General features: G+C 47.3%; 1 protein-coding gene across 1 annotated transcript in view; it reads left to right on the forward strand.

The window, feature by feature from the left end:
• The window catches only part of LOC147683721 (ceruloplasmin-like), a 427,036-nt gene that overhangs the window by 220,143 nt on the left and 179,418 nt on the right, over positions 1–27,475 (forward strand). The window contains exon 9 of the mRNA XM_086944094.1: positions 24,740–24,945. Within this exon, the coding sequence (XP_086800220.1) occupies positions 24,740–24,945 (206 nt within the window). The remainder of the gene's footprint in view (positions 1–24,739; positions 24,946–27,475) is intronic.

Consider the following 27,475-nt stretch of genomic DNA (forward strand, 5'->3'; position numbering starts at 1 on the left):
AGGTGGCTGCGCCTTTGTGACTCTGTGCCGTCTCCCCACCCCCCAACATGCAGGGATATCCTCCATTGCCTTACATAATGGTGCGCAACAAGGTACCCAGAGAGGGACAGTCTAATAAAATAGTGTAGTATACTGTCCCGGGTCCAGGTCCCCACATGGAAGATTCAGGGGCCTGACCTGATCCAGACCACAGGGACCCTGCACAGAGCACTGCTGATATTCTTGCAGCCATATGTGACTCTAGAACTACGCTCAAGTCTAAAATGGATTCCATGACCATGGGTATTAATTACCTCCGCCTGGATTTTTGCAAATTGGTGGAAAGGGTAACTGTCAATGAAAGGGAAGTCACTACTCTGTGCCAACAGGTTAAAGATCTCCAGGCAACAGTGTTGGCTCAAAAATGCGGTGTGACATCCATAGAGGAGTGCCAAGAGTATGCAAAGGTGCGCTTGAGGTGCAACAACCTGCGCTTCCTTGGATTTCCTAGATGAGAGCAGGGTCCAATGTCGGACCTCTTTTGATCTTTTGAGAGCAATGAATTACCACTGCACTCCGGCCTGAAGGGCTCCATAACTTTTTCTCCATTAAACCAGCGCATCGGAGCTTGGAGTCCACTCCTCTCACAGGTGCTCCGTGCTCTCATTGCACGGTTTCTTAATTATAGGGACCAAGACTCCATTCCTCAGCACATATGTCCCGATGGCCTCCCTATGTTGTAAATATTTCCTGATTATACAAGAAAATTCCAAGACCTTTGGAAATTCTCACAGGAGCAGAATATTAAATACAGTCTGCTCTTTCCCGCAAAGCTTTGGGTCCACTACTAGAATAAAGTTTATTACTATGAATCCCCTCAGGAGGCTGCAGACTGGCTAGAGTCCTTGGGTATTGGTGTCGAGCTGCAAACCTTGGACTGAAGGGAGCAAAAAAGGCGGGCGTAGATTGGGTTGATGACGCCTCCTAACCTCCGATCGCCCAAGCTGTCCAGACTGTTGGGGCAAGATCATTTCTTGGTTTGATTAGACAGAACGCTGCGAGCTGGCCCTAAACCATTAGCTACCCATGACTCTTTTTTCACCCCTATTCTTGGGGACTAAAACTCAGAGAGATGTGGAGGACACTGTCTAAGGCTAGACAAGGACTCCCAGTCAAGCACAATTGCTAATGGGGTCTGCCGTAGCTGCCACATATTGATGGTCTTCCCTAGGGGTACCACTGACAATTTGTTTATGTTTGTGTTCTTTAAGGTTATGCCAGGTTGGATGACTTCCTGGCCTCAGCAGGTGGCGTTCTGGGGACTAGGCTTACATGGATCACCGAGCTTCTTGTGAGCTTGTGATCTCATTGGATCTGGGCTCCCCAGACTGATCTTCAACTTCTATCTCTTTGCAGTAATTCTTTTCCTGTACTAAGTGATACGATTGGAGTTTGAATTGGCACTTGGGGGGGGATCAGTTGAAATGAAATGAAATGAAATTTGATTTATAAAGCGCATGGCTACCCGGAAGCGTCCCAGCGCTAACAGAAAATGGAAACAGAGGACAAACTGAAGTGGGTACCGATAATTAGGAGTCCTTGGGAAAAAGAAATGTTTTAAGGGCCTTTCGAAACTTAGAATAACAGGGTTCAGTCCGAATCCAACTGGGGAGAGAGTTCCAGTTTTTTGCCGCATATACCTAGAAGCGGCGACCCCCTGTTCGTGCCTTCCTAACTCTGGGAACCTTAGCAAAATTTCCAAGGTCCGACCGGAGAGCCCGAGATGATTTATAAGGGCAAATCAGGCTCCTGAGGACCGGAGGTCCTTTACCCTGAAGAGCCTTATGGGTGATGCATAGCGATTTAAAGATGACTCTTTCGCGTATTGGCAGCCAGTGAAGTGCTCTCAAGACTGGTCTAGACGAAGATCTTCTTGAGGTACCCGCTAGCATCCTGGCTGCAGCATTCTGCACCCGTTGAAGGATTTTGATGGTAGCTTCAGGAGCTGCCAAAAACAGGGCGTTACTGTAGTTCAGTCTGGATAGTATTAGCCCCTAAATCAGAAGTGTCCTGGACTGGGGGGGCAGAAGAGGGAGAACTTTCCGCACTGAACGCAGCAGGCCAAAACAAATGCTTGCAACTTTCTGTGCCTGCGTCTTAAAGGTTAGGTCAGGCTCAAACCACACCCCTAAGCTTTTAATTTTATCCTTCGGTATGGGCAACTCACCCAAACAAGGGGGCCAGGCGGTTTTGGGGAGAGATGTAAAGTGATGACCCAGGAGCATGATCTCCGTTTTTGCTCCATTAAGTTTGAGCCGCAAACTAGACATCCAGGAGAATATTCCGGCAAGGCAGGCAGAAAGATTATCCAAATATCCCTCTTGTTGGGTTAGCGAGATGACTAGTTGGGTGTCGTCCGCGTAAATGACTGTTTTGATCCCGAAGGGAGCCACTACCTCCTCCAGTGGGGCCATATATATGTTAAATAAAGTAGGGCTCAAAGAAGAGCCCTGAGGGACACCACACTGGAGGGGGGTAGATTTGGACAGTCCACCAGCTTCCCAGATTCTGAAAGAACGGTTACTCAAAAAAGATGAAAGCCATTTCAGGGCCATTCCTGTTACGCCCAATCTGGCGAGACGGTGGATTAGAATTTCGTGGTCCACCGTATCGAATGCAGCACTCAGATCCAGGAGGATCACAACAGCGGATCATCCTGAATCTAAGATACACCTTGCCTCTTCTGCCACCACTATAAGGGCTGTGTCAGTGCCTTGGCCCGGACAGAAACCCGTTTGAGAGTTACTCAGCAGCTGGTTATTTTCAAGGAATCCGGAGAGCTGTCGATTAACCATTTTTTCAGCTATTTTACCAAGGCCGGGTAACAATGAAATCGGAAAAGTTACCTTTGGCTTTTGGTTCCTGACGGGGGGATCAGGCTACTGCCCGAGGTAGTGTTATGGGATGGGATCAGCATTTCGTGTTCATGTTTATTGCTAAGTTGCCAAGGTTGGGGTGGCAGGGGGTGTTAGCTTCTATGTGTCATATAAATGATCAAACTATACCGCGGGTCATATCCTCCTTTGGAGGTCTCACTCCTTCAACTCTTCCAACATGTCTGGTGGCTTTACATATAATATGATGTCTTGTAATGTGCAGGGCCTGAATAGTCCTCAGAATAGGAATAGGGTGCACACTTATTTGCGCAGATATAACATAGCAATAGCCTTCTTGCAGGAAACGAACATATGGGGGGACTGTATTAAAAGTCTCCAGAGGCCCTGAAGGGGTCAGGTATATGCGCCATCATATTCTGGCTATGCTAGGGGGGCCCTGATCTGGGTGGTTCCGGGTATACCATTTAAAGGCACCCGAGTTCTTCTTGATGGCGAGAGCCGATAAGTCCTACTGGAGGGTTCCTGGAAGTGCAGGACCTCTGTTTACTCAATATATATACTCCTATTGTCAATGACTATGCCTTTCTTGGTACCTGGTTGCAGCTACCCGCATTTCTGAGGTGTCAGAGTTGGTCTTGGCCCTGGTGGGAGACTTTAACTGCATGCTGGAAGGCCAGCTGGACAGAACCCCCCCCCCAACGCCCTGACACCAAACCTCACCAAACGTCATATGACCTCTGCCCTTCACCATACGTTGCATTGTTTGTCTCTGCTGGATATGTGGCATGTCATCAACCTGTGGGTCCGAGTGTATTCATGCTGTTCTCCTGCGTCTGGTACTTAAAGCCACCAAGACTACTACTTTATCTTTGCATAGGCGGCACATGTATGTCTGCTACTTGGCCCGCTACATTTCGGACGACTCACCACTGTGGACCACATACTCTTTGCAGCAAGCTCACCCTAGGGTGCTTTTATTGAGGCTTAGTGTTGAATCACTTACTGATCAGACTTTCATGGGCACATTGGGGGAATGCTAGGTCCAATATTTTGAGAGTAACTGGGAGAGTGCTGGCAGCAGGGCCATAGAGTGGGACACATTGAAAGTTGTGTTGCGTGGAATATGTATGGTCACCATGGTTGGTATACGAAGTTGGAGGGGGACCTTACTCGTCAAGAAGCAGGGCTGGTATCACTGGAGAAAGTAATTGGCGATTCTCCTGAATCAATGGTGGAGTGGAATAAGCATTGTTGTAATGTCTGCAAGTTATGAGACCAGCATTTCTGCACTGTGGGGTGCCGCCGTTGGTGTTTGGATGGAGATATGGCGGGCACATGCTGGTCGCCTGATCAGATCTATGTGTACTGTCATTACCGACCCTCCTGTCTGAAGATTATGAACAGTTGAATGAGCACCTTGTCAAACAAGAACTGCTGAATGCGGTACTAGCGCTAAAGTCTGTTAAGTCACATATACAAGGATGCCCTGGACAAAGGTGTTCTCCCAGAATGTATGAGAATGGTCGTAATAGTAGTGTTGTTAACCTGGTAAGGACCCCCTGAGGTGTCTTCATACAGACCCCTCTCCATGTCAAAACTAGATTAGAAGATCCTTAGTTTTGCTCTCACGGCCAGATTACTCCAACACCTGCCACAACTGATCCATGATGACCAATCTGGACTCAACCAGCATCGGAATACTTTGTGTAATTTGCGCTGACTGACCCATGTGCTGCATGCCCCAGAGCTGGCTGGTGATTCTTATGCACTTGTCTTTCTTGATATTGAACAAACTTTCAACTCAGTACGATGGGAATACATCTGGGACATACAGAAGAGTATGGGTCATAATTATATCAGATAGATCAAGCTACTGTATAGCTCCTCCACAGCCAGAGCCAAGACAGTCTGGGTTGGTTCGGAGATCATAACCTTACAAAGGGGTAACCGCCAGGGGCGTTCTCTGTCACCGCTGATCTTTGCCGCCATTTGGTCCAAACCCTTCGAAAAAAATTTGGGCACCCCCTAGCTTTATACGTCACTCTCTCGGCTGCCATGTAGAGGTCCAACCCTCTCCTCCATTCCTCCAGCCCTGGCGGTTCCGGTGACCCCCAGTACTTCACAATATCCCTTTTCGCTACCACTAGTGCGAGAACTAAGAAGGTGAGGAGTGGGCGTGGCAAGTCCACCTCATTCATCATGCCCAGTAGCGCTAGCTTGGGCTCCCGTTGGAGTGGGATCTCCAAGACCTCCCCCAATTCTGTGAAGATGTGCGCCCAGTATGTTTGTACCTTGTCGCATGCCCAGATGGTGTGATAAAAATCTCCGTTGTGTTGGTGGCATCTAAGACAGTGCGGATCTTCTGCTTTCCCCATTCTATGGAGTCACAGTCTATCGTAGTAGGTTCTGGGGAGCACATTGAACTGGATGAGGCGCAGTCTAGATTTAATTGCCACCTCCCTGGGATGCATTAGTACTATATCCCAGTCCAAATCTTCCATGCCCCCCACCTCCGCCTCCCACATACGTCTAAGCTTCGCCAGGTCTCCTAGCATATTGTTAGTTAAGGTTTTGTATGTGAGGGAGACCGCCTTCCCTTGGATCCGTTCTTGGAGGAGCCGACCCTCCAAGGCGCATATTCTGTGAAATCGTTTATCGCGTGTCGCAGCTGTGTATATTTGAAGAGCTGCGAGGGATGCAGCCCAAACTCCGACCTAAGGACCGGAAAGGATTTCAGCTCCCCTTTGGCAATCACATCCCCTATAGTGGAGATACCTATATCATCCCATCTTCGGAAGCCACGTAGCTTGTTGAGCTCTGCCAACCACTGACAGTGCCATAATGGTGTCTGCCGGGTGGGCTTCTTCTCCCATCCCATACGCCGTGTGGCCTTAGCCCACGCATTGAGCGTGAGGGTCGTCGCTGGGAGGAGCGGTGCCCGCCTAGTGCCCCCGTAGAGATAGTAAAGTAAGTTTTGTGACGACAGTTTAAGCCTTTCCAGGGCATAGGTTGGGTGATCCGCTGGGGCATGCAGCCATTCATTTATCGGTGCCATGTGTTCCGCCCAATAATAAGCCTCAAGGTTGGGGAGTGAGATCCCCCCACTATATTGGTGCCGTTGGAGCGTAGTCAGGGCCACTCTAGGTTGCTTACCTAACCAAAGAAAGGTTCTCAGGTCAGAATGGATTTTACCTATAAGCGTTGTTGGAAGCGGATAATATTCGTTCTGCAGGGCATAAAAGTATTTTGGTAGAGTGATCATCTTATACATGGCCGCTCGGCCTAGAAGTGTGAGTGGGAGCTGTCTCCAGCGGTCCATATCCGCCACAGAGTTCAATATGATCCGCCCCAGGTTCTTGTGGAACAATAGCGTCTTACCTAGAGTGATGTATATCCCAAGATACTGGAAGCCTTCGGTCGTCGTTAATAGTTGCCCCGGCAGCCTTCCCCATTGGTCCCGTCCCCCAGGGTCGTACAAGACAGATTTGTGCCAATTTATTGTGTATCCCGCGTGTTTACCATAGTGCTCTAGCTCCCGGAATTACTCCGGAACAGTGGACTCAGGTTTTGTAATATGTAAAAGGATATCATCCGCGTAGAGTGAGATCTTTTCCTGTGCTGGTTCTGTGCCAATTGTTCCAAAACCGGAGTTGCCCTCATTTTGTCGGATCCTGGCTGCAAGTACCTCAATGGTAAGTGCAAAGAGGAGGGGAGATAGGGGGGCAGCCCTGACGGGTCCCCCTCTGGATCCGGAATTCGCGCGATAGCCTCCCGTTCACCCTCACCCTGGCTCTTGGTTCAGTGTAGAGGAGTTGGACCCACCTCTGGAACTTAGGTCCAAAACCAAATTTGTGGAGTACGGCATAAAGGAATGGCCAGTGGATCGCGTTGAAGGCTTTTTCGGCGTCAAGGGAGAGAAACCAATGTGGGTCGCTCCTTCCCCTCACTTCCTGTAGCCAGTTATGGGTACGTCTAAGATTCAGTTTGGTTGCTCTGTCCGGTAAAAACCCTGACTGGTCCAGATGTATAAGGTCTGGGATCACCGATCTCAGACGGAGCGCCAAGATAGTCGCTAGAAGTTTCACTTCCGTATTTAGGAGGGAGATGGGGCGGTAGGACGCACAGTCCTCTTGCGATTTGCCCTCCTTATCTATCGGGATGATCGTCGCCAAGGAGAGGTGTGGGGGGAGCCTCCCCTCCTGGTAGGCCCCGGCAAAGAGGCCCTTTAAGTGGCGGGTCAGGAGGTCCGCCGTACGCTTAAAAAACTCCGCTGGGTAACCGTTTGGCCCTGGAGTTTTACCCGGTCTCAGTCTGGCTATAGCTTCTGATATGTCGTCTACTGTAATGTCCGCCTCCAACACCCTAAGGGCCTCAGGAGACAGTACGGGCAAGTCAGTTTGCGTAATATATTGTGTGGCATCCTCACATGTCCCCAGATCCCTGGCTGCGTAGAATAGTTTGCAGTGTGTCGCGAATGTGTCAGCTATCTGCGCATCAGAGCTGACAAGGCTCCCGTCTGCGTTCCTAATGCAGTCCACCCATCTGGTCGCCTGCTCCTTTTTACTGAGCCATGCTAGGAGTTGGCCTGACTTATCCCCTACATCGTAGAGATGGTGGAGGGTGGCAAGGGATTGTGTTTTCACCTCATTAGTAACCAGCTCTCTGTATTGCCTCTGGGCATCCAGCAGTCTTCTTAGAGTCTCAGTGTTTTTCAGATTTTGGTATTTCCTCTCCAAACCCAGGACAGATTGTTCCAGGACCATGACCTCGGCTTGAACTTTTCGTCTTTCCTCTCCCAGTCTACTCTGTATTCTATCCCGTAATACCGGTTTCAGGGCTTCCCAGAAGGTGACATTCGACTCTACTGTTCCCTCGTTTTCTGCAACATAGACCTTGATGTCCGCTCTCAGGCCCCGCAAAAAAGTCGCATTTTGGAGATCCCAGGTCGCCAGGCGCCAAGTGGCCCCTCTAGCTCCCCGGGTGTGTCCCACCCTCACAAACAATGGCGAGTGGTCAGATATCCCTCTGGCCTTGTAGTCCGCCGTGTCATCCACCTTCAAGTACTGCCTAGACATAAATATTTAATCTAACCTCGAGAACACCTTATGGGCCCCTGAGTAATAGGAATAGGTTATCTGAGTGGGGTGCAGCCATCTCCAAATATCTGTGAGTCCTACATTAGCCATCTGTTGGGACAAGGCAGTCTGGATCCTCCCTCTACCCGCAGCCCCAGAGCGGTCCCTTTCTATATCCATAACGTCGTTAAAATCACCCCCCACGATTTGGATACTGTCAGCTGTGTCGAGGAGAATGTTTGCGAGAGCCTTGAGTGTACGTGTCTGTAGCTTGTGCGGTGCATAGACCGAAAGTATCGTGTATGTACGTCTATTCCTTGACCCTTGAACCCTGGCATATGCCCCCAGTGGATCTATTCAGGTGCGTGTGATACAGAATGGGGAGTTTTTTTTAACAATGACAGCAACCCCTCTTGAATCGGACGTATAACCCGCATGGACCAGAACTTTATGGCGGCCCCTAGCTGTGAAGGCACAGTGTGTCCCTTTAAGATGGGTTTCCTGCAGTAGGGTTATATCCGGGTCTAGTCTTTTAAGGTATGAGTTCACAAGACCTCTTTTAATTTTTGAACCCAGTCCATTCACATTCCATGACAGGATGGTAACTCCCCTATCGCCCACTTGCGATGCCGCTAAGTCACTTGCCATTCAAGAATGGGATACTTTAATGAGGTCGGTCTCTGGTGTCGATGTATGGTATGAAGTGTCAAAGTGCCTAACTGCGCCTTTCCGACTGCTGCCCCCCACCCCAACTCTCCCCTCCCAGTCCCCAACCTGAGTGAACGTGAAACTCCCCTACACCTCCCTCCCCATCCAGTCTCATCTCATCACAAGACAGAACTGTCCGTAGGAGAAGGTCTGTTGCCCTCCCGTGCATCCCTCCCTTCAATCTACCCTAGCCAACCCTTGCCAAAGCATGCAGCACTACTTTCCCCAAACAAGCGCTAATATCAGCAATCAGGAAAGGTGCGTAGTCAAGAACAAAAACCAAAGAGAACAATAAGTGTAAAATTAAGAGGGCGGGTCAATTTGTGTGCTCTGCATCGACAAGCTGCAATCTCAGTAGCCAGTTCCACCATTGTTCATGAGTGCGAGTCTTGAGTGTCTGTGTCGGGGACGCTGTTCCGCCCCGACACGTCGTGTTCCAAGACTCGGATCGCCTCTACCAACGGGTGGACGGAGTGCAACCCTCCCACCTCTTCTTCTCCACCAGAGGTACGGCTCTCAACCTCTTCCTCGTCATCTCCTTCTGAGCGGGCGTGACTTCTTAGGCAGCTGAATCTGGATCCCGCCACGGCACTTCCTCTCGGGGAGGCCGATCGTCCCTGACGTGTGCCTCCTGAGCCATGTCCCTGGTAGGGTGTCGTTGGGATTTGCCTCTTTGCCCTTCGGGACTTCAGCCTCTGTGCCTTCGGTAGTTCCCACTGGGGCCTGTTCTGCAGTGACTTGTCCATCATTTCGCGGCCAACGGTCTCTCTGCTATTTAGTATAGGACGTTCCTCCAGCCATTGCCTTGCATCTTCCGGATGGTTAAAGAAGAGTGACTTATCCTTGTAGATTACTTTTAGCTTCGCAGGGAAGAGGAGCATGTAGGAGATATTTAAGTCTCTTAGTTTCGCCTTCACTGCATCGAAGGAGCGGCGTTGCTTCTGCACCTCCTGGCTGTAGTCTGGGAAGATCATGATGTTCATGTTTTCCAGTTGGATCTCCCCCAGTTTCCGAGCCTCTCGCAGAATCAGGTCCCGGTCCGTGAAGTTAAGAAAACGTGCAATGACCGGTCTAGGTCTCGCTCCCTCCGGGGGCTTTGCCAGGAGGGCCCTATGCGCTCTCTCGATGATGAAGCAAGGCGAGAACTGCACCATTGGGAAGGTTCTAGTCAGCCAGGTGGGAGGAATGCCGCCATATTCATCCCTTCAATTCCTTCTCTAAAACCTACAAAGCGGAGGTTATTGCATCTCGCTCTGTTCTCTGCGTCGCCCACCTTCCACATCAATTGCGAATGGATGCCTTGAGTTCCGCCATGTCTTTTTGTAGGGTGGAGATCGAATCTTCGGCTTCGCCTATCCTTGTCTCAGTTGTAGTCACCCTGTCCGACAACTTTCGGAAGTCTTGCCTCAGCAGCGTCACCTTAGAACTCACTTCGCCGATTTTTACTTTTAGGGCCGCTCGGGATTCCTGGATATCAGCCCGTGACGCCTGAATAGCTCCCATTAGAAAGTCAGTGTCGGAGCGTGCGCCCGAGGCAGCGGGGAGGACACCCGCCGACTGTATAGGGGCGGCAAAATTGTCCATGGGCCCCTGTTTGGAGGGTTTGGGGATCGTGTCCTTCTTCCCAATGTCAGGCAGGGTAGCAACGTCGGGCTTGCGGGGCAACTTGTGGTTCACACCGTCCCTGATGCTTTGACCGTATCTGAGGAGCAGCAGCCTCTGTAATCTGTCACGGGGGGGGTAGTCCGATCCTCCCATACTGCAGTCACTGGGGGCCACGTGTGCCTTTGTCCCGCTCTCCGGGGGGCTTGGTTCGTGCGGGTACTTGAATGCCAGTCCCGGGCAGAACTCCCAGGTTCACCGCGGCTCAGAGTTGTACACCTTGTCGAGTGGCCCCTCAATTCAATTCAATTCAGTTCAATTCAGTGATTTATATAGCGCGCTACATACCCAGAGGGTCTCAAGGCGCTTGGAGAAGGGTGGGGAGTTACTTGTCGAATATCCAGGTTTTAAGTTGTTTTCTGAATGCTAGGTGGTTCTGGGTGAGGCGAAGGTGAGTGGGAAGTGAGTTCCAGGTTTTAGCCGCCAGGTAGGAGAAGGATCTTCCTCTCATGGTGGTTTTGTTGATGCGAGGTACAGCAGCAAGGGCTTGGTGGGAGGAGCGTAGCTGGCGGGAGGGGGTGTAGAAGGAAAGTCGTGTGTTGAGGCATTCGGGTCCAAGTTCGTAAAGTGCTTTTTGTGCGTGGGTTAGAAGGCGGAATGTTATCCTCTTATTGATGGGAAGCCAGTGGAGGTTTTTCAGGTGACCAGAAATGTGATCTTTACGCGGAATGTCTAGAATGAGTCAGGCTGATGCGTTCTGGATGCGTTGGAGTTTTTTCTGAAGTTTTGCGGTGGTACCGGCGTATAGGGTGTTTCCGTAGTCCATGCGGCTTGTAACTAGTGCGTGGGTGACCGTTTTTCTAGTTTCAGTGGGGATCCAGCGAAATGTTTTTTTGAGCATGCGAAGAATATTGAAGCAAGATGATGAAACTGCGTTGACTTGTCTGGTCATCGAGAGTGAGGAATCCAGAATGACGCCCAGGTTTCGTACGTGGTCTGTTGGGATGGGTGCTTTTCCAAGGGATTCTGGCCACCACGAGTCGTCCCAGGCGGAGGGGGAGGTACCTAAGATAAGGACTTCTGTTTTGTCGGAATTCAGTTTCAGGCGGCTGTGCTTCATCCACTCGGCTACTTCTCTCATTCCTTTATGTAGGTTGGTTTTGGCGGTGTTAGGGTCTTTGGTGAGTGAGAGGATCAGTTGAGTGTCATCAGCGTAGGAGATGATGTTGAGGTTGTGTTGACGTGCGATGGCCGCGAGGGGGCTCATGTATACGTTGAAGAGGGTGGGGCTGAGTGAAGATCCTTGTGGCACGCCACAAATGACTTCAGTGGCTTCTGATTTGAATGGTGGGAGGCGGACTCTCTGAGTTCTTCCGGCAAGGAACGAGGTGATCCAATCCAGTGCTTTTCCTTGAATTCCGATGTTTCTGAGGCGTTGTAACAGGGTGCTATGACAGACTGTGTCGAAGGCTGCGGAGAGGTCGAGGAGGATGAGGGCGACGGTGTCACCATTGTCCAGTAGAGTTCGAATGTCGTCTGTTGCTGCGATGAGTGCGGTCTCAGTGCTGTGTTTGGCTCGGAAGCCGGACTGTGAGGAGTTGAGGGATTTGTTGGTTTCGAGGAAGGCGGCGAGCTGGTTGTTGACTTTGGCCGGGAATGGAAGGAGTGATATGGGGCGGTAGTTTTTGAGTTCGGTGGGGTCAGCTGTGGGTTTTTTCAGAAGGGCGCTGAGTTTGGCGTGTTTCCAGCTATCTGGGAAGGTGGCGGAGGTGAGGGAGCAGTTGATGACATCTCGGAGGTGGGGTGCGATGATGGAATCTGCTTTGTTGAAGATGTGGTGAGGGCATGGGTCTGTGGGGGATCCTGAGTGGATGGAGTTCATCAGGCGGATGGTATCATCCGTGGAGATTGGGTTCCAGTCATTAAGGATGTTCAAGGGGGGTGAAGGTGTGGCAGAAGGTTGGGTGGGTTGGTCTCCGGGTTGGTTGTCGAAGCTGTTGTGGATGTCTGCGATTTTGTCGTGGAAGAACGAGGCTAGGGAGTCGCAGAGGTCTTGAGAGGGAGTGATGTCGTTGGAGTTGGCAGTGGGGTTGGTGAATTCTTTGACGATGTCGAATAATTCCTTGCTGTTGTGGGCGTTGTTGTCAAGTCGGTCTTTGAAAGCGGCTTTCTTGGCAGTTCGGATCAGTTGGTGGTGTATGCGGGTGGCGTTTTTGAAGGCGTCTCTGGTGCTGGTGTTTGGGTCTTTTTTCCAGGCCTTCTCAAGGGAGCGACAGAGTTTCTTGGATTTCTTAAGATCATCGTTGAACCAGGGGGCGTTTTTGCTGCCTAGTTTGATTTGACGTTTTTTCAGGGGTGCTAGGCTGTCGGCGCTGTTGGTTAGCCATTGAGTGAGGTTAATGGCTGCTTGGTTGGCGTTCAATGAGTGGGCAGGGGGGTTTTGAAGAAGCGATGAGGAGATCTGGTCGATGGTGATTTTGTTCCAGTTTCTTTGCAGAGTAGGTTGAGGATGGTTGTGGGTTGTGGTCTTTTTGTAGATAAAGTGAACGCAGCTGTGGTCCGTCCAATGGAGAGCTGAGGTGTGACTGAAGGAGATATGTTTGCTGGAGGTGAAGATAGGGTCGAGATAGGGTCGAGTGTGTGACCTGCGAGGTGAGTGGGGGTGAGTGGGGGTATTAACAAGTTGTTTGAGTCCGAGGTTGGCGAGATTGTCCAGAAGGGTGGTGGCGTTGCTGTCGTTGCTTTTTTCCAGGTGAAAATTGAGGTCTCCCAATAGAATGTAATCCTTGGAGGGGAGGGCGTGTGGGGTGATAAAGTCAGTGATGTCTTCACTGAATTGTACACGGGGTCCTGGTGGCCTGTAGAGGAGGGTGCCTCTGAGTGTGGTCTTGGGGTCGGTGTGGATCTGGAAGTGAAGGTGCTCGGCGCTAGCGAGGTTGACATCTGAGCTGGTTGAGATGCGGATGGAATTCTTGTGGACTTGTAGCCTTCCGGGATGGCAATGGTGATGTCTGGGGCTGAGGAGGCGTTCATCCATGTTTCTGTTAGGAAGGCGACGTCCAGAGAGATGGTGTCTAGTAAATTCCAGAGGTCGATGGCGTGTTTGTGGACCGAGCGGGTGTTGAGCAGGATGCATTTTAGGTGGTTGGTGTTAGGTCTCTGTTTGGTGTTAGTGGATGTGGAGTTGGTCTTGGTGCTGTCAAACTTGCAGGAGTTGCACGTGAAGGGTCCATGGGTGTGTCCGGGGGCGGCTTGAGCGCAGTCGGAGAGTCGGCCGGGGTTAAGGGCTAGGAGGGTGGAGGCGGCGTATGTAATGCGGGTGGGGTGGTTGGGACGGGGGCCAGGGGGTTTGGCGCTGGGCGCGGGCTTGGCGCGGACGGGCGTAGACGGGCTTACCTTTGGCGCACCTTCGGCGCGGCCGCAGCGCGTGGACGCTGCGCGCTGGGTCATTGGTCATAAATGGAGAGAGGGGGGGGCGGAGCGTGGGAGGGGCAGCTGGGAGGCGGTAGCGAGGAGGGTAGGTGGGCCAGGGGAATGAACAACAGGGAAATGGAGGGCGGGATAGAAAGTCAAGAAACGGGGGGGCAGGAGGATTAAGGTTCTGAGCAACAGCAGGGAAATATTATCAAAGTAGTACAGATAGCTTACAAATTAAGCATTCAGAGAACCCAGCGCACAATGTAAAAAAGCCAAATGCAGCAATTACAGACAACAGCAAACTCGGGCTAATAAGGGTGACTGCAGGGCGATGCTCGGCGCTATAATCTGGTGAGGAGCGCTAAACAGGCTGAAATGCACACGATACCAGACACCAGCGTGGTCGAGTCAATGGAGAACCCCATCGTTTCAGACCTCAGACTGCAGCAGAAGCCACCTCCAGGGGGGCAAAGGCCTCCCAGGCCAGACGCAGGACAGCGAGGGCACCACGGCGAGACCCTCCGCCAAGTCAGGGGCAATGCAGGGCCGGAGAAGTCCGACCACAGCACCCAGCGGGTGACCATGGAAAGGTGGTCGGGCCACAGAGCGCAGGGACTGGCGCAGGGTCAGGAGCAGGATCAGTTCCCACTCGTTCCCAGTATCGCGGCTCCGGCTGTCATCTTGGTAAAGTAACTGGTCGTCAGGGGCCCGGGTGCCTCAACAAGGGCGGCACCCCTGCACCACACCACCGTTCAGGTCCTGCCGAGTGTCCCTCACACCCTCACCTCCCGGGCCTCCAGGCAGTGGCGAGATGAGCCGCAGGTTCCTATCGTCTTCACGGCCCCCCTCCGGCCGCCATCTTAGTGAAGGTCGCGAAGTCCCCGGGACGCCCAGATCCCGCACCGGGGCCCCACCGCTGACGGGACACCACTCGAGGCCACCCACAGCCGGGCTCCAACAGCGGCAGATCGGCACAGGATCCGTCCGCTCGACCTCAGCGCCGTCTCCGTTGCTTGGTCACAGCGGCCACCATCTTGTCGCCAACAAACCTTTCGGGACGGCGAAACAAAGTTGGCGTTTTCGCTGGTTTACAGTCATGCAAGCTGCACGTAGATAATCCCCGCGGGATCTAGCGGTTCCGCTGCTGCACTCACAGTGTTCTGGTGTAGTGGGGCTAAAAGAAAAGACGGATTTGGAGGCAGCTCGCCGGGAGCTCCGGGGAAGCACGTCCTAGCAAGCCATGCTGTTGGCCATGCCCCCTGATAACCCTTTGAGATGGTCGAAAATTCACGCAGGGGCACTTCGGCTGTCAGTCAGCACCAGATTCAAGCAGATACAGGATAGCAGAGTGCATATGGTATATCTGTCCTCTAAGAGGCTGCACTCCATCTACCTGGAGAGCTAGCACTGCTGACTCATTGCCCTACAGCAGCAGATTTTTCCTGCATGGTATGGCATTGTAAGACTCTCACACCCTTCTGGAGGGAGGTTCTATCCTGCATTAAACATGTTACTGGCAGGGATAGCCCCAGATGGATTCTTGGCTGCCTACTAGGACATCTCCCTTCTAACCTTAAAAACATCTGAGTAGGAGGTATGCTCCACTGAGACTCATTGTTCCAAAACAGAAAATAGTGATCCATTGGATGAGCCCCAGACCCCCAAAAATAGAGGCTTTGAAACACGATCTTATTGAACGGGCCGGTGCAGAAGAGGCACACATGAAAAATACCTGCAGAGATGAGAAGGCTGCTGAAGCTTTATTGGCCTGGGGCGCTGTGACACAACTGCTGCTAGAACCTGAAGATGAGTGCGACATCTTTGAGATTATTGAGGGCAAGGGATGACTGATTTACATAATCTAGGACTCTACTCCTCGACTAGCCCTGGGTCTTGTGAATGCTGGACTATATACTATAATACATTGATTTTTATGCAGTACTTGTCCTAATGTGCTGTTTCTGTACATGAACAGAAGCTAAGGGGAGTGGGTGGACTGGGTGGGAGATATGTTTACTAAGAGGTATGTGGTTTAAAATATGTATATGGGAGACTGCCTATAACAGGGTGTATGACATTCAAATGCAGGGCGGACATAGAACAGTGTTTGTAGCAGTTGCTTGTTTAACACCTTCTCCTTCATAGTCATCCTTGCTTGATGTAGTGCATTTACTGGCTGATGTATTTTATGTTGCCCTGGTCATTGAAACCTTGAAAATAACCATGTTGAAAACAGAGACTGGACCTGCACCCTTCTTCCCAGGCTGAGGTGACTCCAAAGGTCAGCCAACTGACCTCCTGTTTTGAACTACATGGACATAAACTCCAGAGGCTCCCTGCAACTGCCCAGCTGATCTGGAACTGGACCTGCAACCAGACTTGCCTGACCCCCAAGTGGTGTCCCTAGGAACCAGAACCCTTGGAGCGGCCTCAGTTGAACTCTCCGGAAGTTTTGGGCTTTTCACAAATGCAAACATGCTCATTCGCATCAAGATCTTACTGCCCGCACCGCCCCGTTTATGCGAAACTCCAGTGAACCAGACCCTTTGCTCCACAGTGACTACCAACAATACCCGGCAGCGTGAGACCTGCACTTCGCCCTAAAGCATCAACATCTCAGCTTGAGCCCAACCATCCGCAGCGCCCGAAAGGATCTTTACACTGCATCCACGACTGTCCGAGATGCCTGGCATGCTCTTCGTGCTACATTGAAGACCATCCATGACTCTCTCTGGTCCTCGCGACCGCTTCCACTGTGAATGAGACTCTTCGTACTGGACTTTGAAGGTAACATTTTCAGTGTAGCTAACCATGTCCCTACATCCAGTCTGCCTGAAGTTGTGACTTTCACCCGGTCTCACACGACCAGATGAGTGGTGCTTTCTGGTTTTAGGCGCTTCACTTACCTGAAATCTTAAATGTTTTATATTTCTGGTTCTACAAATTGGATTTTTGTCATTTTGGTGTCAAACAATGTATTACATTTTACTCTATTGTTCTAAATTCCTAAATTGGTGTTGGATTTTTCTTGTGTTGTGTTTTCGCTTTATCACTGTTCAAAATTAGTCCTGACTGCTTTGTGCCAAACTACAACAGGCTAATTTGTGGTTTGCTTGTGTTTCAAGCTGACAACAATCTCTGTTGCTGCTGCATGAGTAGGGTTTCACCCCCCTCAATTAATAACCCAACTCCCAACAACTCTATATTTCAGATGCTTTTATTCTGTGACCCTCATCTATCTTATTTCCTTTTCCTGCCCATCTTTTCTCTTCTCTAACCTTATAAATGGGGCAAGTAGCTAAAACAATGTTTCCCAAATTAAGGGGCGCGAACCACTGGTGGGTTGCAAACTGCTTTTCTGAGGGTCATGAATTAGTCTAAGCAATAACTAAAGATGCCTTTAAATTGTGTTTTTATTGTGTCATATTTGCAGCGCTTCAAAGACGGTCAAATATCTGGTTATGTCTTCGAACAAATTGCTGCTTATTTGTTTAACATGGGGATTGGTGTTTAAAACCTCCTCAATTTACAGTCAGAGGAAGTAAATGAATGTTGTTTTTCTCTTTTTGATTGAGAGTTCGTGCAAATTACAAAGCTAACTAACTGTCAAGTAAAGTGCATATTATAGAATGATCAGAACACTTTAAAATACATTATTTAATACATAGATAAATACCTTATAAAGTGCAGAGTGCTAACCATTTGAGAAATGAACATATCTCCTCCAACTATCACATCACCCTGTTCCAGAGGGTATATACTATCTAAAAAATGCAAAGTGCTAGATATTTAGGCATAAGCCTGAAGAGAATAAAGCAATTATGCAAAACAATTACTAATCACAAATAGATAGGATGGCAAGTAAAAAATGCTGAACTCTAGGAGATAGGAATGGCCCAGAGTTCTAAGACAGACCCTAATGTAACTGCTAGACAGAATAGAAAAAGGAAATGTAAGAAAAAAACCAATTATCATTATCTATAACCTATGTCCCCAATAAACTCCAGCGTTTCTCATGCTTTTTTATAGGGCCTGATCTTATTGCATATTTTTTTCCAGTTCTTTGATTTTACTTAACTTTGCTCTCCAGGCATGAAACAAAGGTACCTTATCTGATGGCCAACATTGTAAAATTAAAGATCTAGCTACCATTGCTGCAATGTACAGGCATTCTTCTTGTACAGTAATATTAGGAAAACAACCCAGAACTGCGATATCTACATCTATGGAGATATAGGGGTCTAGGGTAGATCTAAGATACATTTTGATTCCTTCCCACAAGCTACTGATCTTTGGACATTCCTAACAATATATAGCCAGGTGCCACCACCCTCTCTTGTTCATCGGAAACACCTGTCCTCAATTTGTGGGTATAACTTATGAAGAAAGGAAGGGGTTCAATAGATCAACCATTTTTAATAGAATTGCATGCGCTTGAAATTTGCGCCTCTAAGTGTTGATGCGTTAAATTTATTTATTTTATCTCAAGTTGATTTTGAGACCTGCATCCCTTCCCTGCTCCACCATCTATCCCAGACTTTTTCATATGTCGAGAGAGCCTTATTTTCATCTAGAATTTTAACACAGGCACTTCCATTGTATCGGGGAATCAAAGGCTTCACTTAAACTTGTTCTAGCGGAAACATTATAATATCAAATTTTTGTAACAAGGGTTTTATTCTGATGAATGACCACTGCAAGATTGTTTTAGAGTGTAAAAGCCCTATTTCGATCTCTGGCCATGACTTCCAACGATTGCCTATAGTACAGTCCCAAATCTGCAGGTACCCATTTTCTTCCCACATCTTTAAAGTACTAGACTCTAAAAACATCCTTCCCCTGAGTAAAAATGGGACAGTCTAGTTGAACTTTTAAGTCTCCGGATATTATAAAACGTTAAAAATTGAGATTTTTGTTTGAGTATCCATTGAAGAGTCTTATAACATACTTTTTTAGGGTACTTAGTTATTCTATTAGAGTCAATGGTATTGTATTCCTTTAAGATCTTTTTCATAAAAAAATGATCTGCCTCCTGAGGATCCAATAGAAAAAATCTAAAACTGTGCTGTACAAAAGTTGCATGATAATAATTCCTAAAATTTGGAAGGGACAACCCTCCTTCTGCAACAGGGTAGCTTGAAGTGCTGAGTGCCAATCTCTGTATCTTATTAGCCCATAAAAAAGAAGAGAACATGCTTTCCATCGCTTTAAAAAAGGTGCTTGTAATACGCACGGAACAGCACTGAAGAGAAAATTAAAAAGAGGAAGAATAGACATGCGAATTAGGGCTACTCAACCCATTATTGATAGTGGGAGCTGGTTCCATCGTGCGAACAAGTGTTTCCCTTTTTTCAGCAATGGAGTATAGTTTAAGTGAAATAGGTCTTCTATTTTCTCTGTAACAAAAATCCCTAAATATCTCTTTGCATGCCTGAATTCTGCAATAGAGAGTCAACCGAGCAGTTACACAGTATGATCACTGTTTTCGCCTTATTTATTTTATAGCCTCCTATTGCCCGAAAATCTGAAAAAATCTTCATGATTTCTACCTGCGTTTCTGAGTCTAAAAAGAGGACTATGGGAGGAAGTAGTCTGGGCACTGACATCAATGAAGGCTGGTAGTGCCCCTGGCAGCGATGGCTTTCCGGTCTCTTTCTACAAAACGTACTCTGAGTTATTGATACCCAAAATATTGACACTAGTAGCAGAAATGGCAGAAGCGGAAGAAATGCCGCCGACGATGCGGGAAGCTATTATTGTTGCCAAACTTTAACCTGGGAAACCCCCTGACGAATGCGCTTCATACCGACCGCTGTCGCTGCTTAATGTAGATGCAAAGATATTTGCAAAAATCATCGCAAACCGCCTTAGCCCACTGAACCCTAAGCTAGTAGCCCCTGAGCAGGTGGGCTTTGTACCCAACCGTAACCTGAACTATAATATACGGACTGTGTTTGCAGCATTCCAGCACACGCGCCAGGATGTCCCTGCAGTGGCGGTTTTCCTAGACCTGGAAAAGGCCTTTGATTCTGTAGAGTGCCCTTTCCTTCGCCTGGTGCTGCGCCGCACAGGGGTGGGTGACCTTTTCATACAGCTACTGAACACGCCTTATGCCTCCCCAACGGCAAGGGTCCGCATAGGCTGGCTCACGACCGAGCCCTTTCCTATAGAACACGGTACCCGACAAGGCTGCCCCCTATCTCCTCTTTTGTATGCTCTGGTTGCGGAGCCTCTGGCCTGCGCTTTGCGTGAATACCACAGTCATTGCGGTATCAGATTCCCCACGTATAACCTGATAGTAGCTACGTATGCGGACAATACTATGCTGTATGTGAGCAACCTGAGGACAACCTCTTGACGTGGCTGAGGGAAATGGTATTGTTTAACTTGCTATCGGGGATCCATGTAAATTGGGGCAAAACCATAATGTTTCCTCTCACCCCTGCCACTAAGAGAGTGGATTTGGAATACCCCATTTAGTGGACCACTGACTCGGTCTGCTATCCGGTTATCAAACTGCACACGGACTCGGAAGTTGTCCTCAGGGAGAATTACGGAGTAGCGATTTCTAAAATGGAGGACAACGTAAATAAATGGATTGGGCTTCCCTTGTCCTTGATAGGCCGTATATCGTTATTGAAAATGATAGTTCTCCCCTGCTTTTTATTCCTCTTTAGTAATATTCCTATGGTCTTGGCGGGAGCGTTCTTTAGACAGCTCCATGCTCTGGTTCTCCGCCTGGTGTGGGCTGGGAAACAGCCCAAGGTTGCATGGGACATCTTTATCCACCCCTACGAGGAAGGCGGACTCCAGGCCCCAGACTTTGAATTATACTATCGAGCTGCTCAGGGAGGGCACGCGTATGGCTGGATACATGGCCCTGCTGATGTACCGCACCTGCGGATTGAAGTGCTTGTGGCCGCACCGGCTCCGATGCCGGCTCTGTTATCCCGATCTAGAGATTGGGCTTCCCTTGTCCTTGATAGGCCGTATATCGTTATTGAAAATGATAGTTCTCCCCCGCTTTTTATTCCTCTTTAGTAATATTCCTACAGTCTTTGCGAGAGCGTTCTTTAGACAGCTCCATGCTCTGGTTCTCCGCCTGGTGTGGGCTGGGAAACAGCCCAAGGTTGCATGGAACATCCTTATCCACCCCTACGAGGAAAGCGGACTCCACGCCCCAGACTTTGAATTATACTATCAAGCTGCTCAGGGAGTGCACGCGTATGGCTGGATACATGGCCCTGCTGAAGCACCGCACCTGCATATTGAAGCGCTTGTGGCCGCCCCGGCTCCGTTGCCGGCTCTGTTATCCCGATCTAGAGATCGTCGCATGGGCATCCTAGACTCTATGAATGTAGTGACGCTCGCATGGTATCACCTTATGGACGCAAAGGCTTGCTCACTGTTGTATGCTCCGGGAGCGAAACTGGCTTGGTGCTCGTGGCTTAGTCCCTGTAGGGATAAAGGGGTGCTGGCTGCCCTGACTGACTTGAACATAGTTGACATGGGCGATCTCTTTGTAAATAATATAGCTTGCACCTGGGGCGATTTGAACCCGAGGGACGGCGCTGGAACTCTGCTACTCCCGCGCTTTCAGTTTCATAGGGTGCGACATGACTTGAAGGAGCTGCTTGGAGAGGAAATGACGAAGCCCCAAATGGTCTTGTCATATGACTATATAGTCACTGCTAAGACATCGACCAAGTTGATCACGAACCTCTACTGTATCACTCTTGCCGAATGGACAGCAGACTATACTAAGCCACGACTGGCTTGGCAGACTGATTTAGATATTGACCTCCCTGAGGATACATGGAAATACTGCTGTGCTAACGTTCAGAGAGTATCCCTTAACGACCGTCATCGACTACTGCACTTTAAATTCCTGAATAGAGTTTATTACACCCCTGAGCGTTTATTCAGATACAGCTAAATGAGAGCCCTGGCTGCGAAGATGTAGGGCGCAGTCTGCCATTTTTTTACATCTTGCTTGGCTGTGTCCGAAAGTGGCGGACTTCTGGCATGCGGTATATGACGAGTCACCGACCTGTCACTGATCCCGTCTCCATTGTTGGCCTTACTGGGGTATTCTAAGGATATACCGCCGGCTAGACTTCGACTGGTGGATATGGCCTTCTTAGTAGCCAAACGTTGCGTCGGGCTCACTTGGATGCGTGGGCCCACTCCAACGCTAGCTCGTTGGTCCAATGACATGTTATATTGCTGCACACAAACAGAACAATATAGTGAATTGCTCCCACTTCGTAACCGCTCTAAAAATTACTGGTCACTGTACCTAGAGAGGAGACCTTTACAGGGGGAGGGTGATCAGGGAGGGACTTATCCAGATTTGGAGACGGAGGGTGCACGAGAGGACACATCACCACACACTGACATGGAGACCCTGACTGACTGAAGTAGACATGAGGCTTTTTGAAAGGTGCTCAGGTTGGTTACGGAGAGTACTGAGGAGATTGAGGGAAGGAAGTGTATTAAATATGTGTCTACCACGCTGTGCGGGTGGGGAGGTAATGTAACACTTTTTGATTACAGTGTCCATGATAAGGAATTGTTGCAATATTATTGTCCTGAAGCAGAGCCGTAAAAGCCTTTTTTTGTCTGATTGTTATTGCAAGTTGCTCGATAAATAGTGCAAATAAAATCGGAGAAAGAGGACACCATTGCCTAGTGCCTCTATTTATTTGACATGTGCCTACATTTACCGAATTAATTAAAATTTGTGCCTGAGAGTTTGTATAAAGCTGCCTTATTAAGTGTATAAACTCCTTTGGAAAGCCGAATTTTTCTAAAATCAGAAACAGACAATCCCAAGACACTAGGTCCATAGGTATGATATTATTGCTGGGTACCAGGAATGTTAAAGGAACTGCTCTAGGATCTCATATTTTGTAACACCCAACACAATACAAACATTGTAAATGAACTGTCCACAATTTTTCAGCAGTTAGGAAAGCATAAATGAAGCCCATTATTTTGTAATTCTGAAGTGTGATGGAAACAAAGATATTAATAGGATCAAATCAAATCAAGATCTTTACTTGCAGATGTACAAATGATAAATATTCACTGGATCCATATTTCTACAGATTATCATTTGTGTGCAATATAGTTTTATCAATGGAAAATGAGCTTCTGCAAATACATGTCAGTGCCCTACCACACAATACTTTTGTTACAATAAAAAGTTGCCCACCTCATGTGCATTAAAGCTAGGTGGGTCACGAGCATTTATCGTTCTAAAAAGTGGGTTATGGTTCTAAAATGCTTGGGAACCACTGGTCTGATGTCTATTCCACCCTAATGTAAATATATTCAAATTCAGAAGGTTATTATTTTTATTTTACATAGGGGTACATTTGTTTCAATGAATATATGATTTATAATTAGTTATTGTGCTGATGTAGAGCAAGATACTAAAATACAAAATTGAAAACATTCTAAAAAACACCAGAAAAGGCCATTTTTAAAAGTTGCCTAAAGTGTAGTGTTCATGCAGTTAAGAAGTTATGGCTTTTCATCTGGTGCCTTCTCTTCCTCAAACCAATAATCCTGATGATTGATACATACATTGGGGTATGACTTACTTCTGCATTTGGGGCATCAAATAGTTTTGAAGGATTCTCATGTAGATTTATTTAGCAGATGGGTATGAATGAAAGAAGCTACAAAGAAAGAAATGAAGCAACAGTTTAAGTTTTCCTTTTATGTTTTTTTAATACATCTCCTCAAGAAAAAAGCGTATCTTTTTCCACTGGTCAACACCCTCGGTACATAGTAATGCTTGCAACAAAGTATTGGATTTAGAGAAGATTACTGGTAGCATGGGAGTAATGTAATCCAGTGTTCTATATTGACCAATAAACCAATGGAAGAGGTGTGGCTCAGCGGCCAGGGCGACAGACGCTGGACACTGGGGATCACATTTCGATCCCCTGCACCGGCAGCAGGGGTCTGCCCAGCACCATGTGACTCTGGGCAATAGCTTGCTTAATCTTCCCGACGGCCCCCAGTGCAGGGAAACCTATGGGTAGCTGTGCGCTTTACAAATACAGGATTATTATTATTAATATTTATTAATATACAGGGAAGAATTGGAAAACTTCTTTATGTTTTGAATTGTTACTTGCCTAATGCAAACACCTTAGCTGTGCTTAATGTCATATTAGATGGCTACAAAGACCCTAGTTGCAAAACTGGTGCAAATCCCACACTGATACTTTCATAGAAATTTCTCACACTATTAAGAACTTGTCAAAGACTTTTGAGGTTAATTTTTGTTTATTGTACACCTATTTTCTCCTAATAATGAACACATTAATAATTAAAAAAATAAAAAATAAAGATAAGTCTAATCTCTGTACAATAACTGACATACTTGAAAATTACACAAAGTAAGGTTTCTGTGAATTGGCTAACAATTCAAAGTCTGACTTGCTATTTAATTGGAATGTGATGTTGAAAATTACAAAAGCATGAACATATTATTTCATATATACGACACAAATATGTATCAAGTTAAGATGCACACTGCACTGTGGTTTTGGTACCAAAACTTGTCATTAGCCCCTCTCTATGAGGACAGCAAGCCAGCAGTGAGAGAATTGACCTGTGGACTGCTCAATTACAAACTAGCCATGGTGATGAAAATCCAAGAAACCGATTACAATTAGAAATCCCAATTTTCCCCTGACCACGTTTGCCTACTCATAGAGGTATGTTAAATAAATTAATGTTTAAATTGATAGGAAGAGGGAGGCATATATAATCTATGGCAAGTCGGCCTACATAGAAGCCCTATGTTTGTGGTCTCATGCCTCTGGATAAACACGGAGCTTTGAGAGCCAGTGCAGTGACCATTTTCCATAGAGTTATGTTTGAGCTACTCACTTAATAGAATTTAATTCTATAATAAACGCAATCAAGAATTGTATGTTTAGCAATGAGGTACAACTGTTATCAAGTGACATTATTTATAGAAGAAAAACAGAGACAGAGCCACCTACTGATGTATATACTTTGTAATTTGAATTTTAACAGATGGTCCTCAAATTCCTGCACCGGGCTCTCAAGTGAATCCAGGTGAGAAATTCACCTATCATTGGTATATTCCAGAAGATGTAGGACCCACCCCTGAAGACCCACCTTGCTTAACCTGGCTCTACTATTCATCTGTGGACCCAGTCAAGGACACCAGCTCTGGCCTTGTGGGCCCACTAATAGTGTGCAGGAAAGGAGCCTCACAGGTAAGGAACATATATTTCAAACTATACTTTAAAGCAAAGGTGTCTGGTGTGGGTCCATCAGGGTTTGACCTTTGCAGGATTTTTAGGCTAACTATTGACTATGTACATTTTCAAGTTATTTATTTTCATGTGAATATTTCTGAGGAGGCTAGCCTGAAATTATGGCAAGGATATGGGCCTACACCTAAGACCCCTGCTTAAAAACAAGAAATAAACATTTTGTGTCTGATTCACGAAGAGTTTGCTGTAACGTACTCCCATAGTACTTGTAGCTCATTACTGACATCCAGGAGTAAGCCTGAAGTACTCCTATCTTATGCTTGGAAATCTTTCTTTGAAATCTTTATTTTGGCATTTTTTGCCATAAAAGAGTACAATTAAAACACATTTTTCCGCAACACATATAAAATAGTACAGTTCATACAGTCATAAAAATAAATAAAATCACCCCTGGGATTCATTAGCAATTAAAAATCGTCTCTTGGACCACATAGCTGACAAGAACTTTGAAAGTGCAAATACAATGTGTCCAGACGTATCTGTCTTAAGGATTCTCAAAGCATGCAAACATTGGACAAAACCCATGTTTTTACATAACAATACTAGCCAGTACTTCCCGGCTTTACTGTAGGCTGGGCAAAAAAGAAGCACTTGAAGTTCATCCTCTAAGTTACAGCTACACCCAGGACAAGATTTGGTCTTAGAGGCAGACCATTTGCTCGTAAAATCCCTTAAGGGTAATGTACCATATCTCCATTGTAAATAGAGTTTCCTTGATCCAATGGGATAGATAACGTCCATAAAATCCTCAAAGCAGTATGATATTTTAAATGTTAAAAACAATTTAGTCAAGGTGCCAGTATAGTATTAAGTTTGTTATCCAAAAAAGACCTTGTGAGGGACTTGCCTGAAACCTCACGTCACACCCTTTCCGGATCATGCCACAGAGCGGGCAGACCCAATTTACCAAATTCCTGTTTAACAAAGACGAGCCAAGGAATTTTTGCTGCACTTTTACAGTTTAATATTTCCTTCAGTTCTAGCCTGTAGTTCATCAGTTCTGGCGTTGTCCAGAGCCTGCGCCAGAACCTAAGGGGTTTTAGTGCCAGCTCATCCTGTATAAAACTCAATCCCAGATCTAACCTTAGCAGAAGAAGCGGTGTACTTTGGGGAAGCGCCAGTAGCTCCCGCATGAAATTTGTTTTCCGTATTGGAAATCTCGGGCCTGCAAGAGTGCCCCCAGAGCTCCCCATCATAGAGAGCCGCTGCCCTTGCCTGGGTTTTGTCAATCTCCAGCGCAGGGCTCACTACTTTAAATGACGATGTGTTGGACATCTTGAGGATTCCCCCCGCCAATTGGGACAATTTCAGTTGAGATTTAACCTGTTGGCGGCCCAAAGACAAGTTTTCATTTATTGTGACCCCTAGGTTCTGGAAGGTCTGTACCCTCTTTAATCTGACAGATCCCAATATAGGCGTCAAGCGAGTAGATGCCGGCGGATTGAAAATCATAAATTTCGTTTTGTCCGCGTTAATATCCAGTCCGCGGCAATGACAGAAGTCCGCAAAGCCGTCCAATACACGTTGGATCCCCATAGGAGACTTGGAAAGCAGGTGTCATCAGCAAACATGATCGCCGGCACCCTCCTTCCCGCCAACCTGGGTGCATCATTATTGGGGACCGCATCCAGATGCGATATTACACCATTCACATAGAGGCAAAACAGGGTCGGTGCCAGAACGCACCCCTGCCTCACCCCCTGCCAACTGGGAACCTGGATGACAATGCCCCATTCCTCCCACATCTGACCTGTGCAAAATTCCCTGCATGCAGCCTCATCAGAATATATGTAAGGAAGAAGGGGTATCCCCGACTAGAGTTCCTAATTCGGGATGGGTATGGTATTTGAAAAGAAATAATTAGGAACTAATATTTAGACAAAGGACATAAGCGGACTAGTTCAAGAAAAGAGAGAGAGTTTTCCCTAGCACACCCAGAAAGGACTGGGAAATGTAGCAACACTCAAAAAGGGTTCCTTTCTGTGGTTCCTAAATAAAAGCGTCAAAGCTTTTATGAGTAAGACACCTAAAACATTTCTGATCCCAATAGTGCATATCCTAACATGTTCAACAATATATCCAGAAAACAAAATTATTCATTAAAATCAAATTTATTAAAAGCTTAATCAAAAAGCAGCGTATAGTCAACAGTTTTGCATATAAAAATAATCACAGTACATTAACATTGTATACACATAAATTCACAATAAATAAAAATAGCCAAGTTGTCATAAGCGGACTAGTGACAGCACAAACTGTGATTATACAAAATGCATGGTACAAAATTATTTTATTAAATATTCATTATGGTAAAAAAACATTGTTGTTTAAGTATACATGATTATTTTGTGCATGCCTCCATTATATATGTGACTTTATCTACATATACAGACATATAGGGCCCGATTCACAGAACTCACTTAAGACAAAATCCTAAACTTACTACTTTTGGTATTCACAGAAGTTAGGA

Source organism: Lissotriton vulgaris, chromosome 11 (genome assembly GCF_964263255.1).
Source record: "Lissotriton vulgaris chromosome 11, aLisVul1.2, whole genome shotgun sequence".
In the NCBI taxonomy this organism is placed as follows: Eukaryota; Metazoa; Chordata; class Amphibia; order Caudata; family Salamandridae; genus Lissotriton; species Lissotriton vulgaris.